Source organism: Gallus gallus, chromosome 1 (assembly GCF_016699485.2).
Source record: "Gallus gallus isolate bGalGal1 chromosome 1, bGalGal1.mat.broiler.GRCg7b, whole genome shotgun sequence".
In the NCBI taxonomy this organism is placed as follows: domain Eukaryota; kingdom Metazoa; phylum Chordata; class Aves; order Galliformes; family Phasianidae; genus Gallus; species Gallus gallus.
Genome location: NC_052532.1, coordinates 97134233 through 97152188, shown reverse-complemented (window position 1 = coordinate 97152188; position 17956 = coordinate 97134233). Strand labels below are relative to the sequence as shown.

Genomic DNA, 17956 nt, shown 5'->3' with positions numbered 1-17956 from the left:
GTGTAAGCTTAGTCTTCCATGTGTTTCTTTCAGCTCATTATTTACAGAACCGTAGATCTAATCTCCATGGATCACATTCTGGAAAAGCATAGTATTATGCATTTCAATCATGTGAGCATTCTTCCTAGGGGAAAGTAAAATACCATCTTGAAATTACAGTGGGAAGTACTGATGTGCTAAACAATTTCAAACACTTTCTTGTAGAGAATTTTAATAACATGGTAATGTTTATGTAAAGTGAGCTTATAGTGTCACACTTGAATCTAATAAAGTGGACATCCATCATGCTGTAATAAAGAGAGGAACTTCTAATTAAAGTAGAACATCATTTGCAGGATTAAAGTCATTTAGCGTAATTGAAAAGTGTTAATACTCTATTTTATCCTCTTCCATTGGTATCACTTCAAGGGTAAAAACATTTTAAGGTTAAAATGCATCTTGTGTCTTTAATTGAATGTTATTACCTAGTGATTGTACCATGTTGAAGCTGTTTAATTGCAAACCTAGAAAATTAATTACCATATTGAGAACCAGATCCCAAGGGTTAGAAAGTCCTTTTTTGACAAATAAATGCAGCATAAAAATTGATACCTACATGGTTTGTAGTCAAACCTTGAAACATAACTCAAAGTGATTCATTATAACCATTATGTTAATCTTAATTGAGCATCATTTAAGTGTTAGCATCAGGTTAGTGTTACAATCTCAATATAGAACTTGCCAGATTTTGCAATGAGACATCAAAGAATAGGTGAGTTTCTATTTTTCATTAAAATCTGGAAGATGGCATTTTGGCTGAATTAAAGCACTGTCCACTGAAAATGCTTGACTTTTCACCTTTATGTGCTTGTTTACAAGTCATTGTCTGGATTTACAATGCTTAATTTTGCTTCTACTCAAGCACTACAGTTTGCAGCACCACTTTTAACACTCAGGGTAATGTTATATAGTCATGTTAGCCCACTACGGTAATTGCAGGACATTTTTCATTCTGAATCTATTTCTTGACACTGTTTCTGAGCACAACCATTTTGAAAGGAGGGGAAATCTTCCTTTCTGTGTAATTTCTTCTGCTGTCTTGTGCGTAAACAGCTGGTCCTTTTTGTTTGGTAGCATGTTCCCCACAGTCTAACAGCCCTTAACCAATAAAGTGTGCCGGGACAGGCCATCTGTAAACTTTAAACTCTCTGGATTAAATTGAGATAAATCCAGAGAAACATCTGGATTTACACCCAAGGTGACTGTTGTTCTGCTGTTTGCAGCTGAGTATGCCCAGATGAGAAAACCTGCAGCTAGTTAAACCCAGTGAGGCTGTAAAAGCATTAAAATAGTGTATTGTGCTGTAACTTAGGACAAACTGTAACCTGTAGTTACTTGATCCTTGAAAGGAAGATTCATGAGACTAATCAGCTCCTACTAAAGTGTAGAATATTCTTTGGGACGTGATACTCATATCTCAGAAGAAAATATTCTCAAGAACAGACAAGCCCATGCTGAAGATAAAAGACTAGTCTTACATTTTTAATGAAGGAGATTTGGGGTCTTTTTCTTCTTGAGTGTTAGGAGCTTGGCCCTACACTATCTTTCATTTTGTTTCCTTTTACTATTTGCATAATGAGTGAAAAAGGAAGTGAAGCTCTGCTGTATCAAAATTCTGTTTTCTCATAAAATTTACTTTTTGTACTCCTTCATTCAGTAAGTATTTATGCCAAGCACAGATTATTATGCAAGTTTCAAGACAGTTTAGAAAACTGGGCAACTTTTTTGAGACCCTTTTAGCCCTGCAGCCTAAAATTGGTTCCGAATTTTCACACTACTATTTTTTTTTCCTAGTTAAATCTGACATATTCTGGGTCATAATCTGGGTGGATGTTATTTTTTGAGGAAAAATTTTGTGTGAAAAATGGGAAGGGGGCAAAGGGTGAGACACATCATATGGTAACGAGTAGCCTATTAAGTTAATACTATTATGAAGATACTTGGAGTGTGAGATCTTTCTCTAAGGCCGAAATCAGAGAGAAATATGTGAGTTTTATTTTAAAGCAGAATTTTTGAAATCCAGATCCAAATAATTTTTTTTTTTTTGTAAAACTTTGAGGTCTACTACAGAAGTAGCAGATTTGCAGAAAATTCATTTAATATCCTACTCTATACTTTGAGGTTTCCTTTTTAGCTCATACAGATAAGCTTAAAAGTTAGCAGAGAATCATTATTAGAATACACAGAAGAGGAACAGAGCCACAGTAGTGACTGAAAGCTTATCATAGTGTGGTAACAGTGTTTTGAGATATTCCTGACACAACAATTGCATATTTTATATGGCAGGCTTGTTGAGTTGATATTAGAGTCAGAGCCTTTTTGCCTGGAATTTGTGAATTCATTATTACTGTTAAATTTGTCTCTTCTGTTTTTGTCTCATCATGCAATACTACTAACATTTCTACATATACTACCTCTCTTTTCCCATCCTCTGTTTACATCAAGAGTTGCTGTAGACAGTTTAACTTTTTCCTTGGAAACACAACCTTCACCACTAAAACCTTTTCAGTCCTTTTCTGTATTATTGATTCATTCAGTGCTTCATCATATTCAGTGACTGCAACATCCATTTTAGTTATTCTTATTGACAGCTCCCTTTTCCCCAGTCCAGCCCAAAGGCAAAAAAGCTAATCTTCCTGTTCTGTGCTAACTGATGTCTTATCCTATATATATATATATATATATGTATGTATGTGTGTATGCATATATAAAATATATATCTTTTTCCTCTGACGATTTCTACATCAGATTTATGCCCTTCTTCACTCTCAAGGCTCCATACTTTGGTATATCTCAGTTTGAATTTCCTTTTACATCTCCTTTAAGCTCTATCACCCTCTGCCAGCTTCTCCTACTTTGTGATCTGTTTTGTATCTCACCAGCTTTACTTCTGTGCCATGCTCTTACTTTCTGCTTTGCCCAGAACATATTCACTGCCAAACAATAGCCCTTTGCTCCTTTTGCCCAATATTTTTGCTAGCTATATAAAGTTTGCAGTATGATATCCTCCTGGTTTGAAAGCCAGCTAAGTGTATTATTAAAATTATTAATTCAGAATGATTATAAATGTATAACAAGTACAGATCACTCAAGTGTGATTGCTAGAAATTTTCTCTTTGCCTAAATCACCAGCTAGAATACACCATTGTGTATTGTGAAAGGACTGTTTCTAATTTGAACTGCAAAGCAGGGAGAGCTAACTCCGTATATTCATAATTTCATAACCACTCACACTTAATTTTTCTTTTGATTGATATAAAGAGATTTTAAGGAAAAAATCATCATGTCTTTAACTGATAAAAAAAGTGATGCTGTTGTGTTTTGAACTGATGTGAGATGAATTGTCTTTGCAGAATCTGCTCTTCCCAAACCAGCCTCTCCAACCCAACAGTAGATACTCAGTATCACCAACTGGAGACCTCACTATTACCAACATTCAACGGTCTGATGCAGGCTACTACATTTGTCAAGCACTGACGGTTGCTGGAAGCATTTTAGCAAAGGCTCAGCTGGAGGTTACTGATGGTGAGCTATAGAAATTTCTTTTTTTTGCTTCTGTCAGAAGTATTTTAAAAGTTGTGTAAAAAAAAAAAAAAAGCATGAGAGATCATTTAATTCATAAAAGTAAACAGGTGAGTTTCTACAGAACATGCTACAAGGATCTCTGCACAGTTCTCTACAGCATCAAAAAGAGACTGAAGTCAAGGTTGCATTTTGCACACAATCCTTAATAGTCCAAACAAAGGACAAAACAACATAGAACAGGGTTGGGAAGAAGAGAAGCTGTTCAGTTCAGTAGTGCTAAAGTAGGACTGCAAAAAGATTGTGAAGAATTAATAGTTTTATGACTAAAGTATTGGGCCAGTGTGCAAAAATAAACAAATCTAAATACCTGTCTTAGTCCCAGTCTTCAGTATTATGTTATGCAACTTTTTTGGAGATATCCTTAGCTCAATTTAAATCAACACAGTTGCCTTGAATTTACTGGAGCACTGTTAAAATAGAACAGCTATGTAGTATAGCCTTTTAGTTTACATGTGAAAAAGGCACAAAGGTACTTCACTTCCTCAGAGCTGTGTTCTAAGAATTTCTCAGTATGGTTAGGTGTGTAAAGAGCTATTTAAATACATTGGCAGAGAAGATTTGGCAAGAAAGGAAAAGTACTACATGATCTGATTGATGCTTTCAATTTCAGAATTTTGGCCTTGAATGTTATCATGCCTTGAAGTTTACTTTACTCCGTGTACAAACATCAACCCTTTGCATACGTCAGAAATCCTGTTGATACCCCTCTTCATCTTATTGTGGCTAGAAGGCAGTTTGCATCCTTTAATGTTAACAACAAGAGAATTCCTCCTACGCTAGGAGACCATGGCATTCCCCTGCATCATTATTCCTTATCTTAACAGAATCATTAAATTTCTCCTGACAGACTTTGATGAATTTTTGCCATTAAAACTGTTGTTATATGCAGAGGTCTACTTTTATGGTTCCCTTAGAGACCTGCCTGCACCATGAAAGTTTGAAAAGATGTCTAATTCTGAATAATCTGACTTTTCATAAGAGCATATTCATCACAAATGACAGGTAGAGAGGTTCAGGCACATGTTATAGAGGTCTGAGCATTAATTTGATGCCTTTTCTTTGTTTTCCAAAAGCTGTCTATATTCTTATGACAAGGGGAGATAATTTCTGCCTTATCCTTGCATCTTTACAAGCATATTGCTTTTTGCTAAAGCAGTTTCTAGGGACTAAAGGCTAACCTTCGCTCTGCAATCTCTTTAAGTCCTTTTTGTCATGATCTATGACAAAATGATGCATTTTCATTCAATTCAAATTTAAATGTAGATTAAAAGGTCATTTAAAATTAATGGAAAGGCAGTATTTTTTAATATCTGTCCATAGCACTGCCTGATTCAGTGCCATGAGTGTGATTGGAATAAATAGAACACACAAACATTGGCTAGAAGGGCATTGAGCTGTTAATGGTTGCACCTGCTGATGCTGTACAGATTTACTGCAACGTGGGCCGAAAGGATCAAATCGGGTTCAAGGATATCAGTGATGAAAATTCTTCCTTTTGACAGCCAAGACCTGTGGTCCCTCTTTATCTATTTCTTGTATGAGATTAAAAAAAAAATAATCCTGCCTGACCTCTTTGGAATTTTTATTAGTTTACTGATAAAGTCACCAGAAAGCTCATAATGGTGTCCATGCTAAAATGCAAGTTTAATCACAATTAGTTCTAATTAAATGTGACATGCTTTCTCCATTGCTGAGCTCTGCTGCTGAAGTACAAGGCCTGTGTTCTTCAAATGCTTCCTAGAACCTACTGTCAGAGTGATCGTTACAAGATAATGGAAGGTTGCTTTATAGAAATACCATTTCATCCTCGAGTCAAAGGGCAGGTGAGGTCAGGAGAACAGTGCCAAAACAACATTGTGAAACTGAGATTATATACATGAATATACCATTAGAACACAGATTTTTTTTAATTGCTTTCAGTTAGGCAGTTAACCTTAAATGTCTAACTAATCTGTTTTAGTTGATGTTGAGCAGAAGTTATGAAAGCTAGAGATCTTTATCAGTAGGGAAATCTAATGATTTTAAAAATATGATAAAAGATAAATGGTGTGCATGCTAGCCATACACTTAAGCTTTAGTGTCCCAGTTTTTTGGCTGGGGATTCCAGTTTTACTTCATAGCCCAGAATTTTTCTGTTTGGTTAATGATTTAATAATAGTGGCGAACCATCTTTTTCATTTTGAACACATTTTTGTTTGATCCAGGGTAATTTAGATCCAATTGAAGTTCCAATACAGAATGAAAACATATGTCATGTGCAGAAAAACAAGTGCTTAATTATACCATATATAGCAGTGTTTCAGTTGTTACGTTTTTGCATTTACAAGTCTTTACTGGAAATATTTTTAACTCAAGTGTTCACATGAGAAGAGATTACTAGCTGTGATGAAATGTGCTGAGTTGAGTGATAATTTTGCTGATTATGGACGGTGCTAAGAGCCCTCAGTGTATTTGAAATTCAAATCTTATATGTTCTTGAAAGGCTATAATATGATCCACTGTCTAATGCACATCTGGAAAAGCAATATCAGATCTTAGCACTCCTTTCAAACTCAAGAAGTGAATATGCAGATTGAAGTTCTGAAATGACAGATGATGCATATAAAGCAAATGCTTCTCTCAAACTTTGTATGTATTCATAAGAATAAAGTACTTTTTAAATTTATTCCATAGATTTATCCACCATGCACAGAATATTTTGAAGAAAGTTTCAATTTCTGCTTACCTATCTTATATATATATAAATTATGTGAATATAAATAAATAGAAAACTTGACCACTGTTTGCTCAGCTGTAGGATCTGCCTACAGTGTACCCAAGAGCTGCTGTTTGAGACGGAGGATCAAGCTTAACATCCTGCAGTAGATTTTTTTTGACAGCATAAGAATGAAATGTTTTAGGATGCTCAACAATGATTTGGAAAAGGAATTTAAGCCATTTTTCCCAGCCTGCAATGCAATTTTTTAACTACAGGTCTATTGTATATGTTGGGGTATATTTCTTAAAGGAAAATAGGAATGAGTGATTAATATCACTCACAGTTTAGCCATCTGCAAATCTGGCCACTTTCATTCCTATCTCTGATTAAATGCATGTTAAATATTTTATAGCAAATGTGACAGTTCCACATAGCCTCTTGTGAAGCTTCTGAAGAAAAAAAGAAAAGGAAAGAAAAAGAAAAAAGTGAAGGAAGGAATGGCCTCTGCTTTCCCTTCTGCTTTTTGGTGGATGAAAAACTGAACATGAGCCAGCAGTGTGCTCTTGCAGCTGGGAAAGCAAATGGTATCCTGGGTTCCATCAGAAGAGGGGTGGCCAGCAGGGACAGGGAGGTGATTGTCCCTCTCTACTCTGCCCTTGTGAGATCCCATCTGGAGTACTGTGTCCAGGTCTGGAGCCACAAATATAGAAAATACAGGGAGCTGTTGGAGAGGGTCCAGAGGAGAACCACAAAGATGATGAGAGGGCTGGAGCACCTCTCCTGCAAAGACAGGCTGAGGGAGCTGGACTTGCTCAACCTGGAGAAGAGAAGGTGACCTCATTGCAGCCTTCCAGTATCTGCAGGGAGTCTATAAACAGGAGAGGAGTCAACTCTTTGAAAGGGTCGATAACAGCAGGACAAGGGAAAATGGTTTTAAGTTGAAGGAGGGAAGGTTTAGGTTGGATGTGAGAGCAAGTTCTTTACTATGAGAGTGGTGAGGTGCTGGAACAGTCTGCCCAGAGAGGTTATGGATGCCCAATCCCTGGAGGTGTTCAAGGCCCAGTTGGATGGGGCCCTGGGCAGCCTGGGCTAGTACTAAATGTGGAGGTTGGTGGCCCTGCATGTAGCAGGGGGGTTGGAGATTGGTGATCCTGGAGGACCTTTCCAACCCAAGCCATTCTATGATACTATGATTCCCACCTCTCAGGAGAGCAACATAGTAGTGCTCATCATAAGAATTTTGTGAGTCTCATTTTCCTTTGTCATTCTCTTTTTAATTTCATTTTGTAATTTGACCAAATTCCACCTAAATTTACACATAATTTTAGTTGATCCAAACTGCATTTGTAGGAAATACACTATTTATTAACAAGTAACATCTCCTCTCATACTCTGCTCAAAATTTAAGCTATGTTTTATCAATAAAGGAATCTGGTATATTTTAAATTGCCAGAATATGTGAATATATGTCTGCTGGAAGATAGTTTCAAAGTTGTTGGTTGTTGTTATTTGTTGTTGTTTTTGAATGAAATTAATTTTGAGGTTAATTCAAGTTTTTTTGCAAATATGATTTTTGTCATATGAAATGTTTTGTGGAATGGATATAAAGGCTTCATAGTAGGAGAAAAAAATGTAAAATAAAAAAATCAAAAGTGTAAAAGAAACTAAAAACACCACCTACCCTTCTGTGGACATTTTTCTTTTTTCTTTTTTTTTTTTTTGTTCTTAACGATGCTTATTACAGTATCTTTCTAAACCTCTATCTGAGTTCTGTGTCCTTACTATGGATGACACCTATGTAGTAGGAATGCAAGCACAAATACACACGTTTTAGAGAAGATTTACAAGTCAGACTTGTGAAGACAATATAGTCATTCACAGATCAGTGGAAACCCTAAGTGTTCATTTAACCTTTAGCCTTAGTGTCATGGAAACCTGTAGTGGTTTTTCACCCATAACACCCTTGAAAATGAAGATTCCTTCTGGCCAGGAGACTTTCAATTACATTATTGATCAAAGTTATTTAAAGGATTATGAGCTCCTCATTTGATCTGTGAAGGAAAAAAAAAAGTACATACCAAAGAATCTGTAGTGCTGTAAGTTTGAGAATACTTCTGTTGCTACATATATGAAAGACAATTAGATGCAGGAAATAACAATTGAAAAGTTAGCAAAATAAGCTGGTTTTTTTTTCCTTAATTTTTTACTAGCTAGAAAACTGGGAGTTTCTGTTCTATACTGAATTTAAATCTTAGCTTGAATTCTCTGCCAGCATACCTAGAGCTTGAGTATATGTAAACCGAGATGGACTTTTGTTTCACTAAGTGATTGAACTGTGTGGTCATAAGGAACCTTAATGTGATCAAAACTTGGATATCAAGATGAGAACACATTACATTCTATCTTTTCATGTCCTATCTCTAATGTCAGCTGGTAATATTTTAGAATTTTCAAAATAGCTTCCAAGTTCTTGGGCTAATGAAAATCTGAATTGACATTAGACTTTTTAGAATGTGATAAACTCACACTCCAAGTCTTGCTGATTTCTATAATTCAATCCATTGCATCTTTTGCTTAAAAAAAAAAAAAAAATAATAATAATAGTAAAAGATAGTTACAAAATGTGCCACTGATGTAGCCTTAACATTTTCTGTTTATTAAACAGTATAATGAAAATACCTTGAATCTCTTGAAGGTTCCAGAGGTTTGCATCTCAAACAGCTCAGATACAATAGAAAGCCTATTTCTTCAAATAGGTTATTTTCACTTCATTGTTAGAGTAGGATATTGTGTGTGGAATACAATGATCCAGATTCTCAGTCAGAATAAAAGATTAAAACTCAATTGACATCAGTGGAAGCAGTCTGATTTTTACACCATCTAAGAGCTAATCCCGTCTACTATGATATTTAAAGTCATATTTAGTACTGTGAGATTGTTCAAAGATTAGGAACAACAGCAATGCAGCAAGTAAATATATAAAAAATGGATGTTTGATTCTGTTACACAGGTTGTATAACATTGATAGACTTTTACGGTTCAAATATTTCACATTCATTTTACATATATATGTTATTTATTAACATGGAGTTATACTTTGCTTATCAGTTGACTGTGAGAATAGGTTCAACAGCAGAATTATTTATGAAAAATTATTCTTTCAAGAAAAGGGAATGTGAGCATTTTACCTCATCTTTAAGATATCCCACTGACCATGGAATGAGGCTTATATGCAGTCATGCACTAACTTACTAGTAACAGAATCCTTTATGGAGCATTTCAAGCATGCAAATGTAAATTATTAGGAAAAAAAAATAACAGACTTCATTGCTTTAAAAGATGATGAGACGAACTGGTAAGCATGCTGATAAATGGCTTGATTAAGTCTGAAATATTTTCCACTGGAAAGAGTGGTCATTTAAGTTGTGCTAAATGTGTTTTGTAATGCTCTTAGGTATTTTTGCTATGGACTACTCACAGGTTGTGCATGAATGAGGAATATTGTTGATACCTGTGCTAGAATTCATAGTGTTTCACTTTGAACTTGGACAGATTTTCTCTTTTAGGCCTTAAATCAGATAAGTCATTAAAAACATTTTGATCTGACATTTAATCATGTGCTTTTTTAAATATTTATGTTATTTCCTAAATTGGGTGAAATAAGAAATGCAACCTAGTTCTTTTCTAAATCAAGATCTTTATTTTTACTGTGTCTTAATCAAATGGATCTAAGGATCTTCGCTAGCAGGATTTTAGATATCTAAGTGTTATCTTGCAGTGGCAAAATGAACCTGTATAAAAACTGTTTTCAAATATACCGATCATATATTAAGATGTATCTGTGAGTCTTGCAAAAATAATGTTCATAGCCCTGCTGAGGCTAACATAATCCAATCTGCTGAAACTGGTACAACATCAAACAAAGGACTAAATGTAGCACAATACTGCCAAAGCCATGAATGACAATATATGTGTCGCTGTTCAGTCTTGACAGATAGACCTCCACCCATCATCCTCCAGGGGCCTGTCAATCAGACGCTGGCAGTGGACGGAACAGCTCTGCTGAAGTGCAAGGCTACTGGTGACCCACTTCCTGTTATCAGCTGGTTAAAAGAAGGCTTCACTTTTCTGGGCAGAGACCCTCGAACATCCATACAGGATCAGGGGACCCTTCAGATTAAAACTCTGCGGGTGAGTGACAAAAACAAAGCAACTGTTACAAGTAGTATGTGGCTAATATGAAGCTGGCAGTGTGCCTTAGGCAGCTCTACTATCTTGCTGTTTTCTGACTTCAAAGTTAACTTAGTTGTCTCTTCTACCATGCAACTTTCACCAAGGACAAATCTTATTATTTTGTTCTTTGTCATCATGTTGTGAAGGGGAAAAAGAAGAGCCTTCTTAACAACAGATACTGCTACCAAAAAATCTAATTCTAAAAATAGAATTGATGTTTAAAATCTTACTTGTGTCGCAATACAGCATGAGTGGCAGGTGGATCGACATGTAAGATGTCAGGACTGGTTATCTTTCGGTTAGTCTTACCCTGAAGTCATTGGTCTTTTGACTCTGTTAAAACTTAGAGTCATTCATTTTCAACACCTGAACATTATTTTCCAGGGAGCTAGCATGTCCATCAAGGCTTTTGCCATGCTCTGTCTCCATCATCGAGTCTTGGTAGTCTTGAGTTGTGCTGATGAATTCTGATGATGTTATGTTAGCTGCAGGTGTTTCATAAGCCTATGGATGGGAGCAGACAATTCATACTGTAACATACATGCAGTCATATGCAGAGGAATTTCTGTTCAAAATGAAGTGCTTATCATAATACTTACATTTTGGCACATATGATAATATTATACTTTGAAAATACAAAGAAATCTTGCAGTACTCTAGATAGCGTAACACCAGACTTTGTTAATAAACACTGTATCACTAATCTTTGGGTTTTTATTTTTTACCTGTTTAAATAGATTTTGCACTTTTTTGTGGGTGTATGTGAAGCAGAGTATGTATAGAAAATATTAAGGCAAATTTCCTTATTTGTTAAGAACTTACAGACAATTTCAGCAGCCTTTTAATCTAATCAACATAAATTTATGAACATACCTTTGTTGTACAAAAAAAATCAGTAAATGTAGCTATCAGGGACAAGGTAAAAACAGCAGTTCTGTTTTCTGGTGCCATCTCATCAGCGATCACAGATGAATTGTTAACCTCCTTGGAACAAAATGGAATTTATTAAAAAATTTATACTAGCTTTCCTTAAGTAAACAATTTATCCTTCCTCCTTGGGCTGAAGGCAGGTTTAGGCCATGAAGGTTAATGCATTTTTCCTGTAGAGCTGGATTAAAGTGCGCTTGAATTCTCCAGATTCCCCAGTAGTGTTAGAAAACAGCAATTAGAGGTGGAAGCTTGGTGATTTCAAACAAATTTTCAGGCATTGATGATGGGCTGCTGTGGAGTGTCCATGAGGCAGAAGCTCCTGGGATACCTGTCTGCATGCAGCTACATAAACAACGGAATAGGGTCTGAATCGTGCCAGCGCATTTGTCTTGCTGATAGATGCAGTGTCTGTAAATGAAATGAAAAGAATTACTTGCAAGGAGAGAAGGAAACAGTATTAGCAGTGAGTGTGGTTTTGAAAGACATGAAGCTTTTATTGATCTCATGGCTCATTCACTAGCAACTGATTTTCCTTGAAGGCTCAGAAGGACACTTCTTGTAAACCCCTTGATAACAGTAATGTGCACTGCTCAAGTCAAACTTACCAGCCAAAACTACACGATACTATTAAAAAAAAAAATAAAAATCCTGTAGATTGCAATTTTTGTGAATTAAATATAGATATAAATCTGGAGTGTTTAACTTTTCTTTCAGATGTACTGCAGCAAGAACGGTCAATACTTCCTAAGGAAAAAAAAGTCCCCAAATATGCCCAAGAGTAGCTCAAGTATACTTCTATGCCTACCTTCAAAACAACATTTATCACCTTCACCCTCAAGCCCTAGTCCTCACTTATCTCCTCCCCTCACAGTTAATAATCATAATCAATTGATAATCAATATGAAAGATATAAAGATACGGGTAAAGATGAGTCTCTACTATTTAATCCTTTGAGACTATCCTCTTCTACTATGTAACTAATCTCTTTATGTATGTAAATCATATTATTCAATATTCTGCAGCAATCATAGTGAACCAAGAGCCACAGTCATTAACGTAAACCCAGAGATTTTTATAATGAGTCAATCATCCAGTTACCCTGGAGGATAACTAGAAACCTGCACACGTCACTCACTCAGTACCATTTTAGACAGCTCAATACTGGTGAATATCTTTCTTCTGATATGTAAAAATGTACTATGCCAGATTTAAATGTCTGCTTTAAGTAAGGAAGAAAACTATTATACTGAATAGCAACACTTTTCCACTGACATTCCCTCTTGTTTTTTTCTCCACCAAAACACACCAAAAAAAGTGTAAGTAATTGAATTATTAATAGAATATGTCTGTATCTAATCAGTCTACAGTCTGGAAGTTAGATAATTCACCATACTTCCAGCTTGCTTTATATGTTGTATTTGCCTTCTGCAAGTTAGTCTGTTGTGTACACCACATACTTCATTGAATATTCCATACACCATCTGTCATGCTGGGACACAAATGAAGTTGAGAACCACAGCAATCTCAATTATTACATAATGAAGAATTATAGATTTCACAAAAACTCAGAAAAAGCAAAATAAAATACAGTACATCAGAATGCTATAAGGCTCCCTACTCCAGAAATCTGCCTCTTTCAAGAGTCTTTCTCATTTATTTAGCATTATTAGCAAATCCAGAGGAGGGCCACACAGGTGATCAGAGGGCTAAAGCACCTCATCTATGAGGACACGCTGAGAGAGTTGAGGCCCTTCAGCCTGGAGAAGAGAAGGCTCCTGGGGGACCTTATGACAGCCTTCCAATACCAGAAGAGGTCCTACAGAAAAGCTGGGGAGGGGCTTTTTATAAGAGTACATAGTGACAGGATGAGGGAAATGTCTTTAAACTGGACGAGCGTAGATTTAGACTAGATATTAGGAACATTCTTTACTGTGAGGGTGGTGAGATGCTGGAACAGGCTGCCCAGTGAGGTTGTGGATGCCCCTCCCTGGAAGCATTCAAGGCCAGGCTGGATGGGGCTTTGAGCAATTTGGTCTAGTGGGAGATGTCCGTTCCTGTAGCAGGGGGGTTGGAACTAGACAATCTTAAATGTCCCTTCCAACCCAAACCATTCTATGATTCCCTGATCTCTGTATTTTGAGTCCCCGAGACAGTCAGAGGAGTTTAATTATTCTTTTTATTTCGTGGCAAAATCATCTCTGAAAACTCAGCTTACAATTTTTTTTTGACAAACTGTCATTAACTGGTTGGTTTCTTCCCCTAGGAATGGCATAGTCCCAATCTATTGGAAGAAAATGCCAACACAATTCTAAGAGTACAAAATAAAAAATCAAATTATGTGTCAACAAGTAATCTAAAGAACATCTCACTAATTTGCTTTTACATTCTTTTCAAAGAGTTGGGTATCAGCATTTGTTATAGTTTCAATCTGTAATTTGCTGACCACCTATTATAATTCCTTAAAGTCCAATAAGCCTTCTTGAATGCAGTCCTACTTCCATCAAGTCAGCTGATGGTGAATGTAATTTTTCTCCTTTATCACTAGAATCAGCACTTTCCCTCTTCTTCAATCTCCAGGTTACAATTCTTTATACGTAGTGGTAGGACAACTCTCCTGTATGTTCTGCGCTTTGTAAAGTCACAGTTTTCCAACCACTTCTGTTGTCTTCTCTAAGTCTTGTTATTTAAATCTTTACTTTAAGTCAAAGTAAGAAATAGTAAAATATCTTGCAAATTTTCCAGTAAAACAACAATTTATAAGAACAATAATGAAATTAATATTGATGGTATAATTTAAAAGCTTTTCCCAAAATAAATTTGGACTATATGAACTGACACAGGAGTCACAATTTAGGGTCTTTAGCTACCAAAGTGCTTTGCAAGACTGAAATAAAAGTTCATGTGCTACAGAAAAAAAAAGATAAGCGTGGTATACGATCTGGTTTAACTAAACCATTTTAAAATTGCGTGGAGGACTGTGTGTAGAGATAACCCTTGTTAAGATCTTAGAAACAATGTACATATGTGTTGGTGGCCTGTATAAATATGGCTTCATCTCTCATAAAACCATAAGATGATGGAATAGCCTTCCTGAGACTAGAGTATCTCTGTGTCAGAGTGGGATAATGGACTGAGTTTTCATCCTCTAAGGATAAATTGTTGTTGTATTGTTTGCTGATTTCAACTGGGTTTCTCCAACAATAAAAAGACTCTGTCTGAAACATTCTTTCTGTAGCACTTACATACTTTATCGATACATACATACTTTACTTACTTGATACATATTGATACATACATACTTACATACTTTATTGCTAAGCCTTTCTTACCAATAAATATATTGGAAAAGAAAATTAGAATAAATTCTGTCATATGATTCCAAAAGGTAAAACTTGCCTTTAATTGTTCTTAATGTCTAGCTGTCTGATACTGGAACTTACACTTGTGTTGCAACAAGTTCAAGTGGGGAGACATCATGGAGTGCTGTTCTGGATGTGACAGGTAAGCAATATCCAGAGGCCATTTCCAGATGGCACAAAATGAAAGTATAGCATAAAGTAGAGCCATATAAGTCAAATAATCTCTTCTAGAAATTCTAGGTTTGAGATAGAGAAGGTTTTAAGTAGGAAGGATTCATTTCTTCATGTCTCAGATTTCATCACTAGCACTGGAACTGATCTGGATATAGGAATTTTCTCAGCCTTCTAGTAGCTGATGTTTTGGCATTTTATGGAAATATGAGCAAAGCATGTTTTTTATTGTTGTTGTTGTTACTCCTTTTTTTTTTTTAATAAAATTTTGAGTTTTGTGTCTTTTCCTATAATGTGTACCTAAAGAATGATGGTTCTTCGTAAGAAAAATATACCTGATAATGCAGTAGTTGACTTACTTCTTAACAAATTAAAAGCACTGATTAAGCTGATTCTGCAGATATTTGGCATGTTTTTCCTTTTAGCCTTCTACTTTGAGCAGATTATCTAATTGACAACAAAAAGTAGTAACTTTACATTTGCTCCTTGCAGAGTTGGGTGGAGCAACAGTCAGTAAAAATTATGACATAAATGACCTCCCTGGACCACCATCCAAACCTCAGGTCACTGATGTTACTAAGAACAGTGTCACCCTGTCCTGGCAACCAGGGACCCCTGGAAGCCTACCAGCTAGTGCATATATCATTGAGGCTTTTAGGTATGTGAATTATTCTACTTTTACTCTCCTTCCTTTCTAATTTTGATTAAATCGTAGTACCAGCTGTTCTTTTGTGGTGTTCTTTTGGTTTCTACACATATCATTAAAAGTTCAGTAAAAGATTTAGCTCCAATGGCAGGCACTGATTCTTACTCTTTAAGTGTTTTGTTTTGTTTTTTATTATGTCATCACATTTTTCTTAAGTTGTTAAGTAGCGAAGCATTTAACTTTTTCTTCAGGTCAGTGGAAACATAAATGGACAATGTACTCACTAGTTGTTACTTTTCCCCTAGTTCTAATAACCACACTGGGAATGTTGTATTTCAAACCATTTGGGCTTGAGTTACTTAGACTGTTGTAATACAAACAAACTGAAGACAAATGAGCAAGCTTTAAACCTCTCTGCGTTCTCCTTCTCCTGTTCTTGTTAAAACAACACCTATTAAATAGTTAAAGAACTGTAAATTTCTGCATCTAACTGTTTTAGATGGAATAAAACTTTTAACTGAAAAGGCTGGTGTTCATAATTCAGGATTTCATCATGCAGCCTGAAGTTGAAGAGGATCCAGCTGTTCTATTCCACACAGTAGCACTTAATGCGCAGTAGGAAAGAACTCCTGGGCCCCAGTTCAGCAAGTTTGTTTAAGCATGAGCTGTATCCCTCATGTGTATTACAAGAGTAGTATTCTGCATATGGACGTGCACTTTCTTACACACTTTTCTGCATCAACATATTCAGAAAATTACCAATAATACAGTTTATCTTTTAGTTAATATCTTAGCAGGAATTTATCAAAATTATATGCTTGCAAATTTCAAACATTATAGTGATAATGTTTTATCTGCATATATTAATATGTGAAGTACATCATTACTATGTGTGCAGATTGCTGATTTTGTTCTGGGACTTGGTCTTTTCTTAATGTATTAAATGGATGAAACAATAGAAACAAAATGGAATTAGCAGTTTCGTATTTTTTTTCCTTTAAGATTTTTTGGCCAATTTTGTACAACAAACCACAATAAAATCAAATTTTGTCTATAAACTTATCTGATATTTCACTTTGGATAAGCTTTAATGGCACACCATCAAAAAATTTTACAGGAGCCAAGGATTTTTATTAAAAAGCAGTTTTAACAATTACAGCTGAAATCTCCTCATACAGTGGATTGTAATCTAATTATATTACCATTCAAATGAAAATATAATGACAGAAAGAATATTCATATAGTTTTCTTAATTTACAAGCTTTTTTTTTAGAAGATTTTTGTTAACTTTGAGTATGAATTTAGTTAGAGTATTTTTTTTCTAATGACAGCTATTGACATAATTTACCTAGCAACATAGAAATTTATTCTTCTAACATTTTTTTCTTTTCTAAGGTTTATGTTCAAGATTAGCCTATTTATCATTCAAATTTCCTTTGCTGCTTTCCACACTTTCCTTTTGCAGGTATTTGTTAGAGTGATAGAAAAAGCTTTTGGTATTAATGAAAGGAGAAATACTTTTGAAAGCTCTGTCATTTTTTTATAAGTTTTTTTATAAGTTAACTGAAGCTACAAAAACTTATTTTTATCATGTTCTTACATTTTTTTTTCCTGCAGATCCCCTTTTACTTCCTTGTTTTCTTGTGCATTAGTCTATAATCTTCAACATTTTCTTATTGCAGTCAATCTGTGAGCAATAGTTGGCAAACAGTGGCTAACCATGTGAAGACCACTCTCTACACTGTGAGAGGACTGCGTCCCAATACCATCTATCTGTTTATGGTGAGAGCTATCAATTCACAAGGTCTGAGTGATCCCAGCCCTATGTCAGATCCTGTTCGAACACAAGGTAAGAGTAATTATTATGGCTTACATACTTGAGCTAAAATAGAAAGAAAGAAACTGAAGGTTGACCATTAGGTTTGGCCATTTTATGTTATCACTCTGACTGAAGGAATCTTGAATACAGCTTAACTAATAAAGACAGTCCAATGATTGCTTTATTAATCTGGAATTTAGGAGAAAGCTAAGGATAGTTTAGCTCTCCAGTGCCTTGGCACATTTTTAATTTACAGGTCATAGATTGTTGGTATGCTTCTTGATGGCACCCAAATTTTCTGAACATGTCCTCTCTTCTGTTGTATCCTTACTTTCTATTTTCTACCCTTAATTCATCTCCATTATCTAGCAGAGATACACTGTCATAGTAAGGACAAAAAAACAGACAGGCAAAACACCATATTTAGTTTTAATACAAGAAATACAAAAAATATCCATAGGGTATTGGTAAATCTG

General features: G+C 35.4%; 1 protein-coding gene across 12 annotated transcripts in view; it reads left to right on the top strand.

Moving 5' to 3' along the window:
* ROBO2 (roundabout guidance receptor 2) overlaps positions 1 to 17956 on the top strand; it is a 461934-nt gene that overhangs the window by 351042 nt on the left and 92936 nt on the right. For all 12 annotated transcript variants that reach the window (XM_040649984.2, XM_040649974.2, XM_040649960.2 and 9 more), the window contains 5 exons: positions 3393 to 3564; positions 10308 to 10513; positions 14905 to 14986; positions 15508 to 15673; positions 17344 to 17510. In XM_040649984.2, the coding sequence (XP_040505918.1) occupies positions 3393 to 3564; positions 10308 to 10513; positions 14905 to 14986; positions 15508 to 15673; positions 17344 to 17510 (793 nt within the window). The remainder of the gene's footprint in view (positions 1 to 3392; positions 3565 to 10307; positions 10514 to 14904; positions 14987 to 15507; positions 15674 to 17343; positions 17511 to 17956) is intronic.